Below are 25,542 nucleotides of genomic sequence, written 5' to 3'. Positions count from 1 at the left end.
CCAGTCTAAATGTGCGCATAGGTGAAATCAGGAATGTTCTTCTTTTTTTTTCTATTTTGCTTGACTTGCTCAGATAGAAAACAGTGTTTTGCACTATTGTGGGATGAAACAGTCCGAGTCCAGCCAATTGAAGAGGCTCACCTCATTCCCCTTTAAGTCAGGCCAATCGAAACGCACACAGTCCTTGACATTAGTGAAGCTGAAATTGATTTGCCGGGAACCGAGAGATAAGATTGCCGCGTTTATTGGTGCAAAGTGCGTTTATAAAGGTAAACTGCAAGATCTCTCCTTAGGTATGACGTAATCACCCGCATGACTTGGGCAATTGGAGACCACCTTGTACCCCAGATCTCTGGTGCATCTATGTGTTACCACCATCCAGTTGTAGCACACAGTCAGGGGTGCTATTAAAATTATTTTAAGATGATAATGATAAGAATAGCGCAGGGTGTCTATGTCTTAGACATAGGGTGAGAAGCTCGGTCATCCGGGAGGGACTCCGAGTAGAGTCGCTGCTCCTCCACGTTGAGAGGAGCCAGTTGAGGTGGCTCGGGCATCTGGTTTGGATGCATCCTGGATGCCTCCCTGGAGAGGTGTTCCGGGCATGTGCTACTGGTGGGAGGCCCAAGACACGCTGGAGAGACTATGTCTCTTGGCTGGCCTAGGAACACCTTGGGATCCTGCTGGAGGAGCTGGTTGAAGTGGCTGGGGAGAGGGAAGTCTGGGCTTCCCTGCTAAAGCTGCTGCCCCTGAGATCCGATCTCGGATAAGCGGTAGAAGATGTATGGAGGTATGGATGATAATAATTTGTTCAATGAATTGTGGTGGCAGCCACATCCACTGGAGGCCCAGTGATGCCAAGCGTGTCTTCGAAAATAGGGCCCAAAGTGATTCTCTCTAGTTAAAATAGCTATTTTACCACAAGCCTAACCTAGAAGGCCCAAACTTTTTTGTATCATAAATCTGATATGGTTTATAGTGGCTGACTGGTTAGCCTCCCAGTGCTGCTTCGGCTTTCCTGGGTGGAGTTTGCATGTTCTCCCTGTGCCTGCATGGTAGGTTAATTGAACACTCCAAATTGTCCATAGGTGTGATTGAGAGTGTGGCTGGTTGTTTGTCTCTGTGTGCCCTGCGATTGGCTGGCAACCACTTCAGGGTGCACCCCGCCTACTGCCCGAAGCTGGCCGGGATAGGCTCCAGCACCCCTGCAATCTTTGTGAGGAATAAGCGGTTAAGAAAATAGCAGGACGGATGGTTTATAGTAATACAAATGTATTGCTCATGTTTGTTAAACGTTTTTTTTAAACATGCAAAGTGGACACTGAAAAAATTAACAAAATAATAATAATAATAATTATTATTAATATTATTATTAATATTATTATTTGCGATTGGCTGGCAACCAGTTCAGGGTGCCTACTGCCCGAAGCCAGCTGGGATAGGCTCCAGCGCCCCCCGCAACCCTTGTGAGGACAAGCGGTTAAGAAAATGGATGGATGGATATTATTATTATTATTATTATTATTTTGGTGATTGCTTCAAACCTTTTGTTGTTGTTTTAGAGATATTTAATCTTTTACACGTGCATTGAGAAGAGTATTATGAAAAATTTAATGTATTAGGAGCACATATTTTGTCCATATTGAAAGTGCATTTTTGCCATACATCTGGTAAAGAATTGCATGGTCCTATGTATTACCCAAGTAGCACTGATGAAATATGGTAGCCTCATTCACCATTTAAGTTGCTCATACCTTATTTATAATACAGTATGTGACCCTAAAACAAGATTTCTTCACTTTGAGCCCCTTGTGTCACTAGCAAGAATATATATGTAGTAGTTAAAAATAATAAACAAATAAATTAATCAATTAAAAAAAACATATAGGGTGTTCCAAAAATAATATTGCCATCATTTGAAATATCTGAGTAACTACTATGTTCCAGACAAACAAAATGAAAAAGGCTGCGTGTTGAAAAATAAAAGATTTATTAATCAGAATGTCAATAACATATTAACTCTTTGACCGCCAAAAACGTTTAATAGCGTTTAGTAAAATCCAAATGAGTGCCGCCAAAGACGTTCACTATGTTTTTTTGGGGTTTTTTTTGGAAACGGGTGGAGGAAAGCCTTGGCAAGCTGTGCTGAAAGTATCAAGCAGGTCGAGTTAGTATAATGACTATTTTTGGGCACTAGATGGCAGCGATGATTCTCTTTGGACGAGATCGGGTAGGAGTCAGTAGAAGACGTGAGGCGGAGCTAGAGTGTTGAGGGGAGAATGGCTGAGGAAGCGAAAATGTCGACCGGTTGCAAGCAGCTCACGCTTGAGCATTTTTTTCAAAGACGAAAAGCATCGACCAATGCTAAAGAGCACATTGATGATGATGATGGTGACTCCGAGGTTGACGCCAAAGTTGGAAGCGTTGACACGGCGGCTTCGATCGCGTCGTAAAGCCTCACCGGCTAGCGATGCTAACGCCGGAAAACGAGCACTTCTGCACAGGCGGACGTTCAATCGGACGATGAAGAGTACCCCGAGTCCAATGCATATTCATCGGAGGGGTGGGTACAGTCTGATCATGGAGAAGACACTGGTTCTGGACTACGATGCCACCATGAATGGAGTGGATAAGATGGATCAGAACATCTCTTACCACCCGGTATAGGAACTGAAGGACATGAGGAAGCCAGACGTAACACCAGGTCACCGTATCATGATCCTGACAGTAGACTTGATGACAACATGGCCAAACACACACTGCAGTATATACCTGCTACTCCCCGGAAAAAAAGGCCGGCAAGAAAGTGCACGCGAAGGGGCAATCGCAGTGAAACTAATCTGTGGTGCAAATCCTGCTGCGTCCCCTTGCACGCAGGGGAGTTTTACACAATATACCTCACAAAAAGAAAAACTGTGTTGTTGAAACATCCACACAATTGTAAATAGTACCACAGTTGCACACATTTGTAAATAGTTTGCCAAATTGTTGTGTCAAATTGTTACACTGTTGAATGTAAATAAACGTATTTTGCTATCAAAAAACACTTTTTCATTGTTGGTGGTAGTGTTTTACAGAAGTAAAGCACTGTTTAGGTGTTTGTGGCATCATTCATGGAAAAAAAGGTGTCAAATTCACTAGAGTGCATGAAATAATATCGTTTCACAAAAAGCTTGATTTCTCCGTATTTTGGTCCAAAACAGAGCATTTGGAAGAAACTAACCTATTTTCTATTGTTGATTACTGAAGAACGGAATAAGGTAGAAACAAACTTTTTTTTCTGATGAAAGATGAGAGTTCAATCTTTCATTTGGTAGTATCTGTGTTTCCATACTCCAAACACAAAACTTTCTGTGGACCTTGAAAGATCAGTCAAAATGCTTAAATCAGCTGGCATCTACATATCCTCTTTTCTGAAAATGCTTGGCAGTCAAAGAGTTAAACAGATATGTATTTCATAACCAATTTCAAATCATTATGCAACTGCTCAATATGCAAACTAAGTGTAATACGACACATATTTTCCTTTTAGCCTTAATCTGATATTTTTCGTGACATTTACAACAGTGTTGGGAAAGTTAATTTTCTACGCGAACTAGTTCAAAGCTCATCTTACAATTTTCAAAGCATCAATCCAAAAATGAAAAAAATAATACTTTCCATCCGTCCATCCATTCATCCATTTACTACCGCTTATCCGGAGTCGGGTCGCGGGGGCAGCAGCTTTAGGAGGGAAAATCCAGACTTCCCTCTCCCCAGCCACTTCAACGAGCTCCTCCAGCGGGATCAAAAAGCGTTCCAAGGCCAGCCGAGAGACATAGTCTCTCCAGTGTGTCCTGGGTCGACCCGGGGCCTCCCGCCGGTGGGACATGCCCGGAACACCTCTCCAGGGAGGCGTCGAGGAGGCATCCGAACCAGATGTCCAAGCCACCTCAACTGGCTCCTCTCAACGTGGAGGAGTAGCGGCTCAACCCTGAGTCCCTCCTGGATGACCGAGCTTCTCACCCTATCTCTAAGGCTGCGGAGGAAGCTAATTTCGGCCGTTTTGTATCCGGGATCTTTTTCTTTCGGTCATGACCGACAGCTCGTGACCATAGGTGAGGGTAGGAACGTAGATCGACCGGTAAGTCGAGGGCTTCGCCTTTTGGCTCAGCTCCTTCTTCACCACAATAGACCGATACAGAGTCCGCATCACTGCAGATGCTGCACCGATCCGCCTGTTGATCTACCGCTCCATCCTGCCCTCACTCGTGAACAAGACCCCAAGATACTTGAACTCCTCCACTTGAGACAGGATCTCATCCCCGACCCGGAGAGGGCACGCCACACTTTTCCGACTGAGGACCATAGTCTCAGATTTAGAGGTGCTGATCTTCATTCCAACCGCCTCACACTCGACTGTGAACCGCTCCAGTGAGAGTTGGAGATCACGGTTTGATGAAGCCAACAGCACCACATCATCTGCAAAAAGCAGAGATGCAATCCTGAGGCCACCAAACCGGAACCTCTCAATGCTTCGGCTGCACTTAGAAATTCTGTCCATAAAAGTTATGAACAGAATCGATGACAAAGGGCAGCCTTGGCGGAGTCCACCCTCACTGAGAACGAATCCGACTTACTGCCGGCAATGTGGACCAAACTCTGACACCGGTCGTACAGGGACCAAACAGCCCGTATCAAGGGGCTCGGTACCCCGTACTCCCAAAGCACCCCCTACAGGACTCCCCGAGGGACACAGTCGAACGCCTTCTCCAAATCCACAAAACACATAGTAGACTGGTTGGGCAAACTCCCATGCACCCTCGAGGACCTTGCCGAGGGTGTAGAGCTGGTCCACTGTTCCACGGCCGGGACGAAAACCACACTGCTCCTTCTGAATCCGAGATTCGACTTCCCAACGGATCCTCCTCTCCAGCACACCTGAATAGACCTTACCAGGGAGGCTGAGGAGAGTGATCCCTCTATAGTTGGAGCACACCCTCCGGTCCCCCTTCTTAAAAAGGGGGACCACCACCCCGGTCTGCCAATCCAGAGGCACTGTCCCTGATGTCCACGCAATGTAGAGCTTCTAGGAACTCTGTGCGGATCTCATCCACCCTTGCCACCGAGGAGCTTTCCAACCACCTCAGTGACTTCGACCCCAGAGATAGGAGAGCCCACCTCAGAATCCCAAGACTCTGCTCCCTCAAAGTAAGGCATGTCGGTGGAATTGAGGAGGACTTCGAAGTATTTTTCCCATTGATTCATAATGTCTCGAGTCAAGCTCAGCAACACCCTATCTCCATTATACACAGTGTTAATGGTGCACTGCTTTCCTCTCCTGAGACGCCAGATGGTGGACCAGAATTTCTTCGAAGCCTCCTGGAAGTTGTTTTCCATGGCCTCACCGAACTCCTCCCATGTCCGAAGTTTTGCCTCAGAAACCACCGAAGCTGCATTCCGCTTGGCCAGCCGGTACCTGTCAGCTGCCTCCGGAGTCCTACAGGCCGAAAAGGCCCAATAAGACTCCTTCTTCAACTTGATGGCAACCCTTAGCACTGGTGTGCACCAGCGGGTTCGAGGATTGCCGCCATGACAGGCACCGACCACTTTACGGCCACAGCTTCAATCGGCCGCCTCAACAATGGAGGCGCGTAACATGGTGTACTCAGACTCAATGTCCCCCACCTCCCTCGGGACAAGAGAGAAGTTCTGCCGGAGGTGGGCGTTGAAACTCTTTCTGACAGGTGGTGATTAGTTGACAGCTTCGCCCCTCTCTTCACCCGAGTATCCAAAACATGCGGCCACAAGTCCGATGACATGACTACAAAGTCGATCATCAAACTGCGTCCTAGGGTGTCCTGGTGCCAAGTGCACATATGGACCCCCCTATGTTTGAACATGGTGTTCATTATGAACAATCCGTGGCGAGCACAGAAGTCCAATGACAGAACACCACTCGGGTTCTGATCGGGGGGGGGGGGGGGGCGTTCCTCCCAATCACGCCCCTCCAGGTCTCACTGTCATTGCCCACGTGAGTGTTGTAGTCCCCCAGCAGAACGAGGGAGTCCCCAGAGGGAGCGCTCTCCAGCACACCCTCCAAGGACTCCAAAAAGGGTAGGTACTCTGAATTGCTGTTTGGTGCATAAGCACAAACAACAGTCAGGACCCGTCCCCTCACCCGGAGGCAAAGGGAGGCTACCCTCTCGTCTACCGGGGTGCACCCCAACATGCAGGCGCCAAGCCGGGGGGCAATAAGTATGCCCAAACCTGCTCTGCGCCTCTCACCGCGGGCAACTCCAGAGTGGAAGAGAGATCTGCCTCACACAGAGAGTTGACATTCCATGTCCCAAGAGCTAACTTCTGTAGCCGGGGATCGGACCGCCAAAGTTCCCGCCTTTGGCTGCCACCCAGCTCACTACGCACGCGACCCCTTTGGCCCCTCCTACAGGTGGTGACTCCATAGGAAGGGGGATCCACAGACAACAGAGCCCTAGGATCATTGGGACACGCAAACCCAGGCCCCAGACGACATAGCTCCTAGGATCTTCGGGACACGCAAACCCCTCCACCACGATAAGGTGATGGCTCACGGAGGGGAAAAGTAGTAATACTGTATTCTAAAAATAATATCAATTTTATTTATTTTATTTTATTTTTTAAATATGACTGTTCCTGCGTGTTGGCTTCTTAGGGGCAGTGTGGTGCCGTACATGCATGGAGTACAAACTTAAAAGTCAGAAATTTCATATGAGCATTTGAATATAACTCATTTTTTACATATTGGAAAAACATGTGCCTTTGAGTAGTGTTATCTTACATGTGTGTATGTGCTTCCACAGGGCTTGTGTGAATATTCGTTATTTGAAGGAAGATCACTCCCACAGTCGATGCTCATTTCACGTTTTTTTGTGTGTTCTTTTTGTAATACGTGAAGGTAGTACAGCCATGTAGACATGTCTTTTGTAGCACTGCTGCATAGCCTAAAATAGAAAGCAAAAATGGGCTGAACTTACTTTATTAAATTCTTTGCGCTATCACGTGTCAGTAATAAGCGTACAATTATGTACACAACCGCAAATACACTGAAGACAAAACGAAAAAGCTTTGCATTGGCATAACAAAAATTAAGAGGTGCCATGTGGCACGGTGCCATACTACGGATTGTTACAATTTGAATGCGATCCTCCATTGACTGTTGTGTTTGGGCTAGCGATGTTTAATCAACGAAGCATATTTGGTTTAGATCTACAATGTGTTAATTCTTCTTATCGTGCGTTTACTCCAACGGTTGTGTCATTAAACAGCTAAGGGACGGCAGAATTACATACGCTCCTTGTTTGTTACGCAATATATATACATATATATATATATATATATATATATACGTATATATATATATATATATATATATATATATATATATATATATATATATATACATATACATATACATATATATATATATATTTTTGTACGAGTTCAATTATGATGGACCAAAACTGCAAAAATTAAAAATGACTAGAAGGGAAATTAAAAACGGCTATATAAAATACAATAAAAAAATAAAATAAAAACAATATATATAAATATATATATGTATATATATATATATATATATATATATATATATATATATATGTATATATATATACATGTGTATATATATATATATATATATACATGTGTATATATATATATATATATATATATATATATATATATATATATACATGTGTATATATATATATATATATATATATATATACACATGTGTGTATATATATATATATATATATATATACATGTATGTATATATATATACATGTATATGTATATATATATATACATGTGTGTATATATATATATATATATACATGTATATATATATATACATATATGTATACATGTATATATATATATACATATATGTATACATGTATATATATACATGTATATATATATATACATACATGTATACATATTTATATATATATTTATATATATTGTTTTTATTTTATTTTTTTATTGTATTTTATATAGCCGTTTTTAATTTCCCTTCTAGTCATTTTTAATTTTTGTAGTTTTGGTCCACCATAATTGAACTCGTTCAGGTACAACACCGATATCCAAATCTGCTTTTCAGTTGGTGTATTTGAATTGGATTGAAGAAAGAAAGAAGGAAAGAAAGAAAGAAAGAAAGAAAGAAAGAAAGAAAGAAAGAAAGAAAGAAAGAAAGAAAGAAAGAAAGAAAGAAAGAAAGAAAGAACAAGGTCAGCTGAAGAGGTTTTATTAATTTTGTTTTTTGTAATTATTTGTTTTGTTTTGTCCAACACAAGAGTTAAGATCTTAGCTGAGCAACATTTGTGCATGATAAAATCGTCTGTATTTAGAAGCAGCAACAAAATATGAGACATGCATACATATGAGCGTGAACTTCCGTGGGTGATAGATAAATTGGCGATGTTGGTTGCTTGCTATTGATGATGGGTGGAGGAGTGTGGGTGGCTGAAGTGATGCTTAATCTTGAAAGGAGTCCCTGATTGGATTGATCCACAGCCCTCTTGTTTACAACAGTTTAATATCGCACTCTTCCAGAAGGTTTGCTGCCTGCGTGTCCATTTTGCTCCTTGGGGCAGGAAAAATAAAAATTCCATGAGAGGTAGAAAGAGATGACACCCTCTTGGGAGCAGTGAAACAGCACCATAGCCCTCCATCGGTCGGCTTCTTGGCAAGATAATGTTTCACCATTTCCTTGTTATAAGAAAACATGAATACTAATATAAACTTCTACTTGGGTTTCTTCCACAACAGCAAACGCTGTCAGTTGGTATGTTTACATGCACTTTAAGAAAAGAAAAAAAACATTGCAAATAAAAATTGAAACCACACTTTTAACATGCACATAAATTCTTTAATGTGAGGGTGTTTACCATTTTAGAAGTTCACGTCACACGCCCAGACTACTGGAATGACACTAAAGTCTTCTGGCATGTGTACACAACATCAATAAAACATCTGATCCGGCGTTGTGTGGATGTTTCAGCCTTCATGTTTGTGGAAACAACATTTAATTCACAAGAGAAGACGTGTGCGCACATACATGGAAACACATTTCAAACGTTTGAAAAGTAGTGGATCATATCTCTATAATACAAAAATTCAGTTTTAAAATGTGACATAAACAGCAAAACTAAACTATTTAATAAAATTAAAAACGCAGCAATAATGTCTGTATTTTGTTAGTCTAGACCAGGAGTCGCCAACTCCGGTCCTCAAGGGCACCTATCCAGCATGTTTTGGATGTTTCCCTCCTCTCACACCTGATTCAAACCTTCAGGATCATTATCAGGCTTCTGCAGAGCTTGCTGATGAGCTGATCATATGAATCAGGTGTGTTGGAGGAGGAGGGAAACATTCAAAACGTGCTAGATAGGTGTTGACTGAGGTGATATGTATATACTGCATGTATAAACTTTAAAAAAAAAAAAATAATAATAAAAAAATAAAAATAAAAAATAAAATAAAAAGGCCACACTGTAGCCATTATAGAGCTTCTTCTTTTCTAAACATTCTCTATGGGTGGTGTGCCTTGAGATTTTTTTCAATAAAAAAAAAGTGTGCCATGCCCTTATATAAAGTTGAGAAACACTGATCTAGGGGACTTCCTCTTCTTGTTGGAAAATTAACATGCTGGTGTCGTTTTGCGAGTAACACCTGTAGAGCTGTGTAGGGGAAATTGTCATCACTAATGAGGAACAGTGACTCGAGTCGACTCAAGTCCAAGTCCCGATGACTCTTTGCTATATAGAGTGCCTCGCTTCTCCTGCTATTCTTCCCAGTTGGTGGATGTAAATCGCAACCAGCAGAATCAATGTACACTCAGAACGTAGAAGGGTTGCCCCTAATGATAATAAACTGCCAGCGGAGAATAGTGCTTGTATGCAACAGCAACATTCTGGTACTAAGCGTCACTAATGTCTCCCCCACAGCGAGTCTTACCTCAGACTCAGTCAGCGTGCTAGCATATTAGCCTCGATACGGCTCAATAGCAGTGTTCGAGATGTTGTCAGTGAGCTACGATTCTGCAAAAAGTAGAACACTGAAGTCTCTCACATTACGCTGTGCAGATTTAAGGAGCTGTATGTTTTTCGTTTCATTGTGTAATGAGCCAACATTGCACTTGTGAGCTAGCAGCTAGCCTATTCTGGATGTTTGTGTGCTTACCCTGTTTTCGTGGCAACTCAGACTACTTCCAGTGCATCCACTCCTGGTTGTAATACAGCAGGCGATGGAACTGAACCCATTGCATGTAAACTAGGATTTAACAGATCAAGATCAAGCGACTGAACTTCATTTCAGTAACCCAGGTTCATTTATGCATGTAAACAGTCACTTTTTTGAGCCCACATTCAAAAATCTATAAATAGCCTAAGGTAGGGTGACCAGATTGTGGTTATCAAAAAAGAGGACCCCAAAACGGAGTGCCGTAACACATTTTAAATGCGGCTAAAAAATGGAAACATGCAAAAACAGTGCAATCAAATCACAGTATCAGCCACCAACAGTTTAACTGCCATTATTGCCAAAGTCATAAACAACAAATTAAGCTATAAAGTGCTTAAAGTCAAGTGTAAATGAAATTCTTTGCATGACATGGGCTTGAAATTGTACTAAGTAAACAGAAGTCCCTTCAGTGAATCCACAGACAACTTACCCCTATCCTTTGTCCACTGGCTTTGCATCAGTGAAAGTATTCTCTCTACATTAGCATTATGTAGAGAAATAGAAAAAAAGAACTCTGCAATCTTAAGTAGTTCAGAATGACAGTCAGTGCCTTGTTTAACAATGTGAAACGCAAAGGCTCTCCGTCCCTGCAACAATAACTTTAACATCAATTTTTGCATTAACAAAATAGTCCACTATTTTACCTGAAGAACTTTCCCCAACAGTGGCTTTTTTTTTCTTACCGGATAGTTGAACTTATATGGTGGTCCAAAACGCCGGCCCCTTTGTTGGCAACGGAGACATACGTGTCAACTTTGCACACCAAACATTCTGCCTCGAATGAATCCCGACCAGAACGGAAACGTGTATATTTCTTGTTGAGGTTGTTCGTAAACAAACAGATTTTCGTTTTGGCATTTTGTAGGTCTGGGCGCGGCGTCATACCTGCTTGACTCTCTTTCGGCCGCATTAAAGTAAATGGGAACACACGACCAGGCAAGTGGTGTGCACTCGCGATTTTTTTCAAACCATCTACCAGTATTGTTTAAATTATAAATATAGTTCAGCGTTGTTGTAAAACATTCTATTTATTGTATATACTATATTTTTATGACTTTGGCGAAGACAGGCGGGTGCCTCTTGCCTGGCTTGCGTAAAATACAGAAATGGGCGTGTGCCACGGCGGGATTTGATTGGCAAATAATTTGACAAATGGCAGCGGGTATAGAGATGCTGTTGCTCATCAGACACAAAATCCGGACATTTCACAGGGAATTTGAAAATCCGCCCGGATCATTTTCTTGCCTCCTAAAAGAGGACATGTCCGTACAAAAACGGACGTTAGGTCACCCTAACCTAAGGCCCTGGTCTAGCTTGAACTCCAGTCCCGCCACTAGGCTGATTTTGGCTGAAGTGAGCTGTGTTGCCATCACGCAGGCCGACAAAAGGATATAGCTCACACTGCTCCCTCGATAAATCCCAGGCTCGCACAAAAGCTCTCTGTGGACCGCTGCTGAATAGATTAATAAGATTTCCATAATTAGAAAGGCCTCTAACAATAGGATCCTTCATCTTTTGTCTCAGGGCCAAAGTGATTGTCCGAGCTGCGCGCGCCTGCTGGATGCTCGTCCGCCACAATGGCCGCACAGACAGTAAGGCGGTCAGCAGAGGAACATCTGTCCCCCCTGGGACCATGGAACACTCACACATGCAGTGGGAAGTTTGAATGTGCATATCCTCCAGCTTTTTATCAATCTCCTTGCAGCCGGCTGAGGTCACTGGTCAGTAGAAAAAGCCAAGGGTTTAAAGGCTTTCTTACAACCAATCACAAAAACTTCAGTAAAATTGTGCAATAATGATATTGTTTGATATTATCAAATTACGCTGTTTAATCACAATTCCTCCTCTATCCCAAAAGCACTAACAGAAGTGCAACATTAACAGGTGTTTGTAGCATCATAAAGCACATGTATGTCATCTTTACATCATATACGTACATATTAGTTGTGCAACGGATCATCATTGATCTGTGGTCAGCTCTGATTGGTTGGTGGGGGGAAAAACCCCCAACAACAACAAAGTGCACATTCACAGTGGACACCATTCAGACATGTCAAAGAAGCTGAAACATACTCAACGTAACACACCGCTTATGCTCAGGCTAACTTCAAAATAAAGTTTGCCAAATAATACGTTGACGCCAATGCAAATAGCCTTAGGCCTTGTTCAGACTGGCAGCCCAAATCAGATTTTTAGCCCATCCAGATTGAATGTGGATGGCTATTTTGTAGTCTGAACAGTCACAAAGCACATGAAATTCGATTTTTGCGGGACGGATTGGAACCACATGCGGGAGGTAGTTTCGTATCCAAATTGGATAGGATGCAAACACACTTAAAATGGATTTGACTGACCAGACGTCACTGCGCGTGCAAAACCAACGTGCTCGCGCTGTCAATATCCAATCGGTTCGCTGCCCAGCTGTTTCCTTGCATGCTCAGCAGTCATTTGTCTTGACGGCTCCACTGCCCAGTCGGCTCCTGTCATGCTCAACCGGAAATACAATGACAGTTCACGTTACTTGCGCTGAAACCGGTCTCGCTACCCCATCAGAGCTTCACAACCGGAAATAGCGAAATAGTGTCCGGTCGAAGCCATAGACATATGGTCGTTAATTTTTTTTTTTTAATTAAGAAAAAGAAAAGAAAACCGCTTAACGCGCTTGTGAGGAACGGGATGTACGGAGCGGTAAACAGCGTCACATGACGTCAAACACTACACGCGCTGGGCGCCGCCTCCATTCAACTTCGTTGCTACAGCAACCTGTCAGATGGGTCAATAATGTGGCTCAGTCTGAACATGGCACAGATCGGATTTGCACACTTGCTAAAAACAGTCTGGACAGTCAGCGCTAATAATCAGATTTGAGAAGGAATCCGATTTGTCTGCAGTCTGAACACAGCGTAAGTAGACTTTTACTTTGAAAGTGGCCCACGTCATGGCGTGATGGCTAGCTTGACTTCCCTTTTAGACGTTCGTAGTTTTGATTGACATTAAAGTTTCGACCAACATCAACACAACGCTATCCCGAACTCATATTCAATTGCTAATTTAGGACGCTAAGGAAAGGCTAATTACGCCGTCATTGTACAATATGGCAGAAGTCTCCAACGTAAGTGGCTAGCGGCTAGTTGTAAGCATTACCAACGAGTGCCTGTGGCTGGTAGCTGTAAATGATTTTGACAACTGGTACCTGGCTTACTTTAATTCTTTTTCAATATTCTGGACCAAGGCTACTTTGTAATTCACTCTCCAAGTTTAAAAGAAGGGAATGTGCCTTAGAGGTCTTTTTCATTATAAAAAAAATAATATTAATTTAACTTCATTTATTTTATAAAAACGCTTTTGCCCATTTAAAAAGAAAAACATTCAACTCAAAATGTCAAACATAACCGTTTAGATTTTAGGAACACAACTTTAAGCCCTTACTACCTATATTATGGGCCATGTATAAAATAAGAATGTTTCTGCCTCATATTGCACTTAAATTTGTGTTCTTAAGTTCTAAATGGTGGTGGGGATTTACTGTGAAAGAAGTCCATTCTGCAGCGGCAGTACGCTGATGATGGAGTGGACAGCAGTTAGCCTGCCTCAATGAGTCCTCTAATGTCCGCTCTGGCCGGCTTTGAGAGGACGTAGCGCCTGCTGTCGACTTTCCCCTCCCTTCCTTCCCTCCTTCCTTCCATGCCTCCCTCCTTGCTGCAGGTTTTATGAGCTCCCTTGGGCTCTCATCCATCTCTGTCACACACAGGCCCTATTATTGGGGCTGTACAGAAACTGGTCAGGCTGCAGATGGGAAGGGCCTGCAGGACATATATGCTTTCTGCAGCCTGGACAAAGAGCTGCGATTCAGTCCACAAACATCCACGGTCAATGGGGTGTCTCAGGCTTGATGAGTGTGAGAAGCGGTTCTGCTGTGTCTTGGCCATGGCGGGTGTCGGAACCCAAAGCTTAAGGGAAGTACTTTAACTACTTTGGCCATTGGGAATTTAAGGCAGTGGATTTGAATATGAAGGATGTGATAATCCCACAGCCATCTGGTCTCCCGGTCTCATCTGACTGAATAAATAATGTGCGTAATCTGAAAACACACACATACACACAGAGGTTTTGAAAAAGAGTAAAGGAGGCCAAAGTTTAGCAGTGAGTGGAATCTCTGGCTGCAGATATCGAGATTTGATTTAGACGGCAATAAGAAGTCTGGCTCCACACGCACAGACAGCCATGAATAATGAACCATCATGAAAAACAGTAAGGCCAGCGATGGCGGTGGCTTTTTTTTTTTATGTAGCTCTCTCTCTCCGCCTCTCGCTCTCGGACTCTTCTCCACCTCAGGCTGATTCGTGACAGTTCAATAATGCCAAGTTATGTGTGGAATGTCAAACTCGCGTCTCAGCACGAGGTAGCACAAGTTTTTATGAAGTGCTTGTTGTGATAACGCAAATCGGTGCAGTTCGATTGGTTACAAAAACATCATTTTGATAGAACCTTTTTTTTCTATGCAAGTTACGCAGGTGTACGCTCGTGCTTCCCTCTTCCGGAAAACATGCTTGCGGTGAAGTACATTGATTACACAAATACTTTCCAGTCGAGGCAATGTGATTCGGCCCCAAAAACTTTTCCAATGTTCTATGGGAGACTGTGCTGATGAATAGCACACTATGCCGAGCTCCCAACACCCCCCCCCCCCCATCTGTCCCTCTCACTCTCTCTACACCACTGTCCACCAACACACACCCTCCACCTTCCCTCCCCTCACTCTGTCCAGCCGGCCCAGGAGCCTGTGCAGCTCTGGTGTATGCTGGGTGGGTGGATGCTTGAGTGTATTGGTGGGTGGTACGGGGGGTGCAGGAGAGAGGAGGCATTCAGAGCAACATGCTCTGGAAGATAACAATAGCTCCTCTGGGAGACCTGTAGGTGCTGGCAATGCACAGGAAATAGTAGTTGGAACTCTTCTGTGTGCCAATATATGCTGGGAAAATTGCACAGCACACATGCAGCCTGCAGATCTGCTTTCATCAGCGCCCCACTAAACGGCCATTACTCTCACTGCGCGATCGTGTACTTCTCAGATAAAAGTGAGTAGAGTTAGGAAAGCGCAGGACAGCAATGCTGCTAAAGGCCAAAACAAATCATTTATGCATCCATTTTCTATAGCATTTGTCCTCATTAGGATTGCGGCTAGATCGAAGTCATTTCCAACTAATTTTGGAGGGGTACAGCCTGGACTGGTCACCAGTCTATCACAAAGTACATCTGAGAAACAGCCATTCACATTCACAGTCATTTTTGAACAATACAAAGTTTTCAAATAACCTAATAACTTACTTGCATGTTTTAGAACGTGGGACTGGGAGGAAACTGGGCTACTCAGAGAAAACCAACACAGAAATGCCAGATAGACAAATTTTTAGAGTAAAATGTACCAAATTTACTGTGTAGAAATGCAGATTCTATGTTGATTTTATACCACATAGAATATGACTAGCAAAAACTGAATTTCATTTTGTGGGCTGTTTACTGTATTTATTACTATGATTTTGGTTGGAATTTAAATTTTGATGAATAATGCTCTTATATTACCTTTAATTTAGGAATTGTCTCTATTATCATTTTCATAGAAAAGGAAAATATTGTTGAACACAATAATAACAACTACATTCTTTTATATTAGGTTTATTAAAGATGCACTGGAACCCAGAGCATGCCCAGTCCCTCAGCCAGTGGCCTGAACAACACCTGGACGTCTCCTCCACCACCTCCTCCCCGGCACACAAGTCGGAATTCTACTCTGGCCGCGGCCGCACCTCCTACAACTACTCGTGGGCCAATGACGACATATCCGCCCTTACGGCTTCCAATCTGCTGAAGCGCTACGCCGAGAAGTACTCCGGCGGACTGGACTCAGCGTATGAGCGCCCGCCTGCTGTTGGTGCCTACCCAGAGCCGAGTGCCTTTGGGGGCCTCAGTGGCCAGAAGGCTGAACTGGAGCCCTGGCCACTGACACACAGCGCCGATGGCTCCTATTCCCATGACAACCTGTCCACTTCCAAGGCTGTGGCTACGAGCGCAGGCCTTGCTGGGATTAACAGTGTGTCGGTGGTGAACAGCAACCTCTCAGACTCCGGCTACAGCGGTGGCAGCTCGTGCAGTGGCTCCAATGACTACCCCTCCAGCTACAACGGCACCTATCTCTCATCTGGATACTGCCACCAGGCCGGTGCAGCACTTCCTCCTGCCTCCCTTCATACACTTCAATCCACCACCGCTGTAGTGCCCAGTTATAGCCCTACCACACCTTTCTATAGCTACCCCCCCAGCACATACCCTCCCCAGCACAGCCTTGCCCCTAGCTATAGTCACTCTTCTGCAACATACTTGCCCTCAGGTCTGCCAGCGCCCACTCCTGTTCCCCCCAGGCCTTCGGTGGTGGGAGGAAACTACAGTTACCAGAGTACCAACATTCACAAATCGGAGTCCAGCGGACCGTTGAAAAGAAAAGCATTTGAGATGGCTGTAGAAAGGAATGAAGTTGGGGACAGCACTTGTTATAAGAAATACAACTATGACCTCCAGAAAGCCGGAGGAAACTCACCTTACAGCGTGAGTGACAAAGCAGAGTGCCGTGGGAACAGCTTCGGCAGTTCAGCAGGCAGCACAGATCCACAAAATTTTAAGCCAAGCAAGCCCTCCTCGCAGCCCCTAGTATCTCCTCAGTATGGGCCAGCCGGGGAGTACAGTCCTCCTGCTGGCATGACAGGAGATAACGCAGCGGAGGAGCAGACCTTCACCCAGCAGCAACAGCGCTCTAAGGCCCACAAGCGCTCTCCAATGAAGAGTACAGACCCCGACGTGTTGGACCTTATTGATGAGGAGATTTTGGACTGCAGCCCGGCCCTAAGATGGGGCGAGTTGGTTGGCCTCACCCATGTCAAGGCTGCCTTGGAAGAGGATCTGCTGTGGCCTGTGCTGAGACCCAGTCAAGTGAAGCAACCACCAAGAACCATTCTGCTGTTTGGCCCTCGCGGAGGGGGTAAAAACACCTTGACTCATTCTCTGGCTTCACAAATCGGAGCTTCCCTCTACCGACTGAGCGGTGCCTTGTTGGCTTTAAAAGGGAAGACCGAGGCAGAACACATTCTGAGGTCTGTGTTGCAGGTGGCGGGTGCACGACAACCATCAGTGGTGCTGCTCAACCAAGTGGAAAACATGGAGGAGGAGGGCCTGAGACACACTCTGCGTACCTTCTTGGAGAAAGCCCAGATGAGCACGGGTTTGGTGATTGTCGTGTGCACCACCGGCAGGCCGGATCTGCTGCAAGACGCACTCCATCGTAGCTTCGCCAAACGCTACCACGTCGGCCTGCCAGATCCGGGCATTCGTCGGGATGTGCTGTTGCAAGCGCTTTCGCCTCAGGGCTACAGTCTGAGCGAGCGGGAGCTGAGCGCGGTGTTGCAGCGTACTGAAGGCTACTCCGTGTGGGATCTGCTGCAGCTCAGTCAGCAGGCTCTCTCCTCAGCATCAGAAAAAATGCATGGCAAAGCCCCAGCCTTCACAGACTTTGAGAATGCCTTCTGCAAGGTGCGCCCACACAGCACCACAAAAGAGCCGGACGCTTGTAGGGAGTGGAACAAGATGTGTTGCCACTGAGGAGTCAGCCAGTCACTGTACTATGACCGGCTATTTGAATGTTTGGTTTGTTTTTCTTATTACAAGTCATGCGGCCATAACAGCCAGCCAAGCTCCCAAGTACGAGAAAGTTGAAAACACATTCACTTTATCCGGCATTGGTTGGCCTTGAAGATCAGAGGTGGCAAATCCAGGTCCAGAAAGTAAAAACCCTGCCACAGTTTGGCCTTAGCCCTTAGCTAGCGAGCTCCCTAGCAGCACCCTGGGAGCTAGTTAGGGAGCTCGCTGGCTAGCACCTGGGGCTAAAGCCAAACTGTGGCAGGGTTTTTTACTTTCTGGACCTTGATTTGCCACTTCAGTTGAAGATCTATGATATTTCCTTCACCCCCACCTCCAAAGAAAATACATGTTAATTGACCTGGATGAGTGTTGTTGTGTCTAATGGGAAAATCAGATAGCTACTTGGATGCTCTCAGAGATCCTGTTTAGCCTGGGTCCAAGACAAAAATCAAATATTTGTTGCTAGGTGATGTGGTCCAAGGTAATGGATAATCAGGGTTTGGAAAATCCCCCCATTTTCTGCTTCTCTCAGGATCCTATTTATTGCCAGTCATCTTTCATGAACACACACAAGCTTGTGTTCATATTTGCTTTGGGATCAACCACATTATTTGACCAAAAACACAACAAGCCAAATGTTCTATTGTTCTAATCAAACCGGATGGCAACAGTCCCCGTGCTAGCTAGCTACTCACCAAATACTCAACAGCTACACCATCCAGTCGAAAGTACTACACACGTGTCTTTATTAACTTCACCTACACACTCATGCTTAAATGTGATCTAATATTTGGTTTATTCCCACTGGACTGCTGTCCTTAAATTTCACACCCGCCACAATCAACGGTGAGCACATTCCTCCTTGACTCCTGTGGTCCCACCTGCACACCACGTCTGTGTCTGCTTTGTTTCGATGTCGTCTTGTTTGAAATGCTCAGGAAGAATGTCTTTACCTCAGAAATAAGAAACAAAGAATGTATGTAATCTTTGAGGTCTCAGTGGTGAGAAGCGAGGACAAAGCCTGTTAAAAGACACTGCAGCTGGGCTTTTAGCCTCGAGAGAAACTTGAATATGGTACAAGAGTCACATTGAATGTAATTCAGGTATTTCAAAGGATATTTGATGCCATAAATCCATTTATTATTATATATAAATATATTATTCTCTTTTCTTTAATGCTTCTGCCCTTTATTTTTATTGTAGTTGATGGTGGGATAATGATTGTCTTCAAGAAATACTAATGTAGGACAAAGAATTTCACTTTTGTTGCACAAACTGCTTTTTGTTCAAGTTTACCATGAAAATGACATCATGTAGCTTTCAGAAAAGTCCAAAGTCAAGTGTTTCCAGTGTGTGGATGTTTAAGGTGAATCTAACATACATAAATACATCATGCCATCACACTTCATCGCAGTTGTATCAGTTATCCATTTTCTATAACATTTGTCCTCATTAGGGTTGTGGGTGAGCCAGTTGACTGTGGCAACAGAGGCACAATCACATTCACATCTTGGGAAAATGTTGAGTCTTCTGTTAATCAAAGATGATTTTTGGCAAGAGAAGTGGGGTACACCATAGACTTTTTGCTTGTCAGTCACAGAGCACATATAGACAAAGAGCCACTCACATTCACACCTATGGTCAATTCATAAGTTTGAACCTAAGCTGACTTTTGCTAAGAGAAGAGGGGTACATACTGTAGTGGACTACTTCATACAATGGATGGACAAAAGTCTTGGGACACACTACCTAATCAATTAATGTTTTCAAGCATAATCAGCAGTCAATAATGAGCTGGACTACACACACCCCTCTATTTAAAAATGTTTTTTTATTTTGAGTGACATAAGGCATGCTTGGATGAGTTCAGTGTGGAAGAACGTAAGAGCCCTGACCTCCCTGTTTGGGATGAACTTTCCTCCGTTTTCATGTTGTCTATATATTTGTCCATAATTCACCTCCTCCTGATGAGAATGATGTAATACTCTTCGATCTCTACCCTCCCCCGTCAACATTTTTTTCTGTCCTGAGCCAATCTACTCCTCCACAATGCACAGAGGCTACGTGGTGTCATCCACATGTGGACAACATTGTTACCCCTCTGCTAAATAAAGAAAAAATAATACTAAAAAACTAAAGAATAATAAACAAATATTTAATGACAATTAACCAATGAAAATTAGATTTTGCTTTTGAATTGTGGTTCAACAGAATTATATAGGCTATTAAAAAAATAAAAAAATCATGAAACATGTCTGGATAATAATGACAATTTTCTTTCACAAACTTTTAAGGCAATTGCTGCAATCAAACAAGCTCTGTAACTGTCAATGAGACCTGTATTTTCGCCGACTCTTTATGAGCAAACTGCTCCTTTTGTGTCAGGTCTGAAGGGTGCTTTCTCTAATTTTCAGCTTCTTTCACAATTGTCCAATAGGATTCAGAATAGATCAAGGCTGATAGAAGGTTACTTCATAATGGTCCACAATTTTACACTGAGTGTTTTTAATTGTTTGGGACATTATCCTGTTGTTCAAATCTTAGCATTCAGCTATTAGCATTCAGCTTTCCCATGCAATTTCTGCAGAAATTGCACTTTGTCTAGTTATATGTGCAACTGTAGTCACTGGAACATCAATCTGCTTGAAAATGGTCTTAAACTTTTACCTTTAATGTTCTTGTCCATAATATTCTTTCTAATCTTTTGAGACAACGCTCGCCTTTGCTTCCTATGTTATATGTTTAGTGTGTTTACACACCATGTCACCAAACAGCAAAGTGACTCCTTGTCACCCTTTAAATAGGCAAAGTGACTGATTACAAGTTTGACAGCTGTGATCCTAATTAGATGACACGCCCTTGTTGAACATGTCCATCTGGTCAAAATATTTTCAGTCTTTTCTAGATCTAACAATATTTTGTTTCCCCGAGTTTATTTAAAATAATTCTGTTGAACCACAATTCAAAAGCAATGTCTAATTTTCGTTATAAATTAAAATTTATTATTACGAGTTTTTTTTGTTGCCTTTCTTTAATCTTTTTTCCGTCATTAAAAGATGAGTACCAACAATTTTGTCCATGTGCATCTTCTCTCCCAAATCGTAGCACCCATTTTCCCTTGGAAGTGTTGTGATTGATGTTTCAGTCAGGCCAAAGCGTCACATCTACCACAGTGGCGAGTGATCACTTTACAATAAAGTCAAATTTGTGATTATAAATGATTATGAAATATTCACTCCTAATAAGAGTAGTTTGTCCAACAAAAACCTGTTTTTACTTTTTACACTTTGTTCAGATCTGTAAAGTTGTTCTTGAATAATTTCTGTAACCATTTCTACCTCTTTTTTTTGCGGCATATTGTACATGAAAGTATTTATTTCATGTATTTTGTTGATGTTGCTGTTTTTTGGAATTGATAATGTTCTTGAACTGTAATGGTCTACCTCAGAAAATGACTGTATTTTAAAAAGAAGAATATCACACAAATATTAAACAGCATTTGTCAATATTGCACACCACCTAATGTTTTGCTTATTTTTGTGACACTGCAACTGCAATTGTGACATTGTGTTATGTTATCACTCATATCGATGTGCTTTTGTGTGTCATCTTTTTAAACGAACGGCCTTGGAAAATGAACACAAACGTTTTAAGCAGATCGACAGTAAAAGATTTATACTGCATGATGCATGCACACCAAAATCTAGAAGCAGTGATGAATGGGTCCTCATATACCGTTTTTCATGGCCAATCCTCCAAATGATTATCGAACTTCAATGATGTGCTCTGTCCACATTCAATTAAATTAAAGCTAATTTAGCATCACTCATCTGCCTTGGATATCTGCGTGGGACTCATTTGGGCCCATTTCCCAATGTGAGTTTGCCCAAATACCAACCCTGCCTTTCGTGCATCCTGTTCTGATAGACATTTTTATTCCATTTCATGTTGATCAGTGAAACTAGTGTTTAATTTATTTTTGTTAATTTTCTAACTTTGCAGCGGGTACTACTGAATCAGATTATTTTTGGGGGGGAGGCATGTTGTGGACCTGTAAAGTACTGGTACTACAATACCAGGATTAACCTATGTGCAAAAAACTGGAGACTGTGGATTAGCAACATTTCTGATGAACAGGTAAGTTTTAACACCTCTCCTTGGTCAATAGGCAGAGATGACACACCACTTTGAGCTGCCTATGGCAATGCAAAGATAGTGACAGCAAATTCTCGACACATAATTTTAACAGAAAGCATATAACTTGACCCATCAGACAGGCTTCAAGCTTGCATAGGGCAGGGGATTCCTTACATGCGCATACCTACGGCATACGTCACTTTCCCTTTCCCCATACGTTACAAACATGGACGTTGATTTGAACGTCTACATGCGATTAAATCCGTCATGACAGAAGATGCTAAACAACTAGAAAGTCCTGTCTGAAGAGGCCCAAAAAAAAGAAAAGGTGGAGGTTACCCGGCTAAAAGGACAGTTAAGGATCAACATTAGCCCGGCTTTCGCTTGCTGGCATGAGCTCAAAGACGCCACTATGTGTTGGTCCTTGTGGGAAATGTGGTCGTCCTACAGGCAAAACACTGCTGCTTTGGTACATATGGTGCCGCTATAATCAACCAAAACTGAAAGTTTGTTGGTGTTGCTTTAAAGACAGACTAAGTTTTAGCTTTGTATGTATTACCCCATATCTCCACACATTAAGTCAGGTATAGCAGCACTGGCGTGCACAGGTAGACACCTATTGGTACTGACACCCTTGCCTCTCTGCCCTCTCTCAAAAAAAGTAGCCTTTGGAAAGTTCTTTTTTGTTTTTGTTTTTTTAAATAAACAGTATACTGAGGACAGGTCAATGTTAACACAATCTTTTAGAAAAGCTGCACGATTAAACGTGTGGGTGGGAAAAAAAAGCCCCGATATGCGCCCCGTGCATGCACACACCCCACCTAGCTGTCTCTCTCTCTTTGTCGCGTGAACGCAGACTGTAATAAGCCACGCGGTCTCAGTCGCACATACCCTGCTGCTGTTCCACCCAGCCAGGTAACTGTTGTGGTGCCGAAGCCAAGGAGACGCAGGATGAGTGTCACAAAAAAACTTTACTGAACATCACATACTCACATCACATTACTCTATAACCAAAACAGGAAGTCTGTCACTCTAACTCCCCCCCTAGTGAATACACTCAACAAACATTAGTTCCGTGGGGGAATCCTGTCAACAAACACTACACGCCCCCCCCCCCCCACCCCACCAGAATTCACCCATAGTTAAAATCCACATACCTATGCGGAACAAACACCCGACCACGGCGGGTGCGCAACAACGGGGCTGGGGAGGAGGAGGGACCCCTGGGCCCGCCCCAGCAAGGGGTGGAAGGCGTTGAAAGGATGAAGGGCACCCCAGTAGCGGCCGGGGCAACAGATCCAGGAGGCCGACCCCGGCGTGGGGCCCGGGCCAACTCCAAAGGCCCAGAAGTGTCAAGACAGTCTCAGGCTTACTGCCAAAGTCAATGACCAGGGGCCTCATGTACTAAGACTTGCGTGGCTTTCATACTAAAACACTACGTACGTCCATTTCCAGAAAACGGCGCACGCATAAAAAAATCCAGATGTACGAATTTGTGCGTACGTACGAATCTAAGCACATTCCTTTCATACATCTCAATCAATGCGGAAATATTAGAATACCAGACTCCTCCCTCTCCACGCCCGTACATAAATGTGCAAATTAGTATAAACAGCGCTTGCAGGTGGGAATGATTACGATGCATGATAAGATACTCACATTATAAGGCATGAGGCACAAATGAAAAAAAACGATGTGAGCTGGAGGCCCGAAAAACTATGATTTTTGGCAGGCTGTCTTCGGAAGTCAATAAAAACCTCCGTGATGAAAGTGCCTTCGGAGTATCTCGGCCGTCGGCGTTAGTGGCTAAAATTGTGATCGGGGAGGCTTTAAGTTAAATTTAATACAATAATATAAGATAACCCCCTGCTGCCGCTGATACCGGATGAATGACGTGTTTAAGGAGCATTGATCTGATTGTGATCGTGGACGTTTAACGTCTAACCCTAACGCACAACCCCCCCTCCCCCACAGTGACAATATTCCGTGTCATGTCCGCCGCCGATAGATAGAGGGCATGTTGAATGCGCTTGTTTAAGGGGCATCATTTTTGTCATTGATCAATTTGTGATCGGAAAACCTAAGCACACACTACGAATTCCGCCGTGTGCAGGTTGGAGGGAATCCAGAAAACGTGGGCGCCATGCTGCGAAGTAGGGACCGGAGAGAACGCGCCGAAAGTCGCATCCAGGATGAACTCGCCTGGCACCCGAAGGACTTGGCCGTAAACAAGTTCAGCGGAAGAAGCCTGCCACCTCGGCAGATGCAGTCGAGGCAAGAGGAACGGCCTCGGCCAGCGAGTCGTCTGGTCCACCATGGTCAAAAAGTAGGAGAACCCATGAGATGGGGGAAGCAGGCTCACCAGACGTTGACGTGGTCAAACCTCCTTTCAGGAACATCGAAAGGCTCAAAAGGGGCCTTGTTGTGGCGATGCACCTTAGCCCGCTGACAGGCCACTTAAGAGTCCACCCAGGATCGCACATCCTTCTTAAGGCCTGACTACACAAACTTCTGGGAAATCAACCTCACGGACGGCTTCCTGCCGGGATGGGAGAGGTTGTGCACCGCTTCGAAAACAGCCCGACGCCATTTCGCAGGAACCAGTGGACGAGGTAGACAAGTTGAAAGATTACACAACAGCTTAACACCTGACTCCCCCACCGCCTCCTCCTCCAGTCGTAACCCAGAGTCCAAACCTTTGAGGGACTGGACCCCAAGGTCTGAGGCCTGCTCCACACTCATGTGGGCATAGTTGAGACCCAGCTGAACAGTTCCCACCACTGCCCTGGAGAGGCAATCTGCGACCACTTTGGAATTGCCTGCAACATGCCGGATGTCCGTGGACATGGAGAACGTCAGCGGTTTGTGGTCCACAAACACCTTGAAGGTGCGGCCTTCCAGCAAAAAACGGAAATGGCGGATTGCTAAGAAAAGGCAGAGGAGTTCCCTTTCAAAAGTGCTGTATTTACGTTCCCTGGGGGACAGCCGACGGCTAAAAAAAAACCCAGGGGCTGCCAGGCTCCATCCACCCATTGTTCATGCACTGCACCAAAAGCTAGATCTGAGGCATCTGTTGAAATTGCGACCGGGGCCACCGGTGAGGGGTGAGCCAAAACGGTGGCATGGCTCAAGGCAGCTTTGATATCGTTGAATGCCGCCTCTGCATCAGCCGTCCCCAAAATACGCTGGTTAGGGGATTTGCCTCTTAGAACCTCACAGAGCGGGTGCATGATGTGGTGGTAGAATGTCACCATTCCCAGAAATTCGCGGAGCGCTCGAGCAGTGGGCGGAAGGGGGAAAGCAGAGACGGCTTCTACCCTTGCCGGAAGCGGGGCGGCTCATACTTGGTGATGAGATACCCCAGGAAGTGGATGGAGGGCTGTCCGAAAAGACACTTGGCCGGGTTAGCGATCAGTCCATGCATACGAGTCTCGTAAAGAGGTCCCTAAG

General features: G+C 44.1%; 1 protein-coding gene across 4 annotated transcripts in view; it reads left to right on the top strand.

Moving 5' to 3' along the window:
• fignl2 (fidgetin like 2) overlaps positions 1 to 18,086 on the top strand; it is a 28,194-nt gene extending 10,108 nt beyond the window's left edge. The window contains exons 2-3 of one of the 4 annotated variants that reach the window (XM_086066901.1): positions 11,791 to 11,987; positions 15,941 to 18,086. In XM_086066901.1, the coding sequence (XP_085923027.1) occupies positions 11,933 to 11,987; positions 15,941 to 17,916 (2,031 nt within the window). In that variant the 5' untranslated portion in view covers positions 11,791 to 11,932 and the 3' untranslated portion in view covers positions 17,917 to 18,086. Of the gene's footprint in view, positions 1 to 11,790; positions 11,988 to 12,063; positions 13,170 to 13,310; positions 13,379 to 15,940 lie in introns of those variants that run through there. The other 3 variants (XM_086066904.1, XM_086066905.1, XM_086066903.1) reach the window with 3 other exon arrangements.
• The last annotated feature ends 7,456 nt before the right edge of the window (positions 18,087 to 25,542 follow it).

The sequence above is a fragment of the Leptonotus elevatus genome, chromosome 2 (assembly GCF_054856555.1).
Source record: "Leptonotus elevatus isolate MCC_2025b chromosome 2, RoL_Lele_1.0, whole genome shotgun sequence".
Classification (NCBI taxonomy): domain Eukaryota; kingdom Metazoa; phylum Chordata; class Actinopteri; order Syngnathiformes; family Syngnathidae; genus Leptonotus; species Leptonotus elevatus.
Note: the sequence above shows the minus strand (reverse complement) of the source record. Positions and strands in the feature narration are given on the sequence as shown.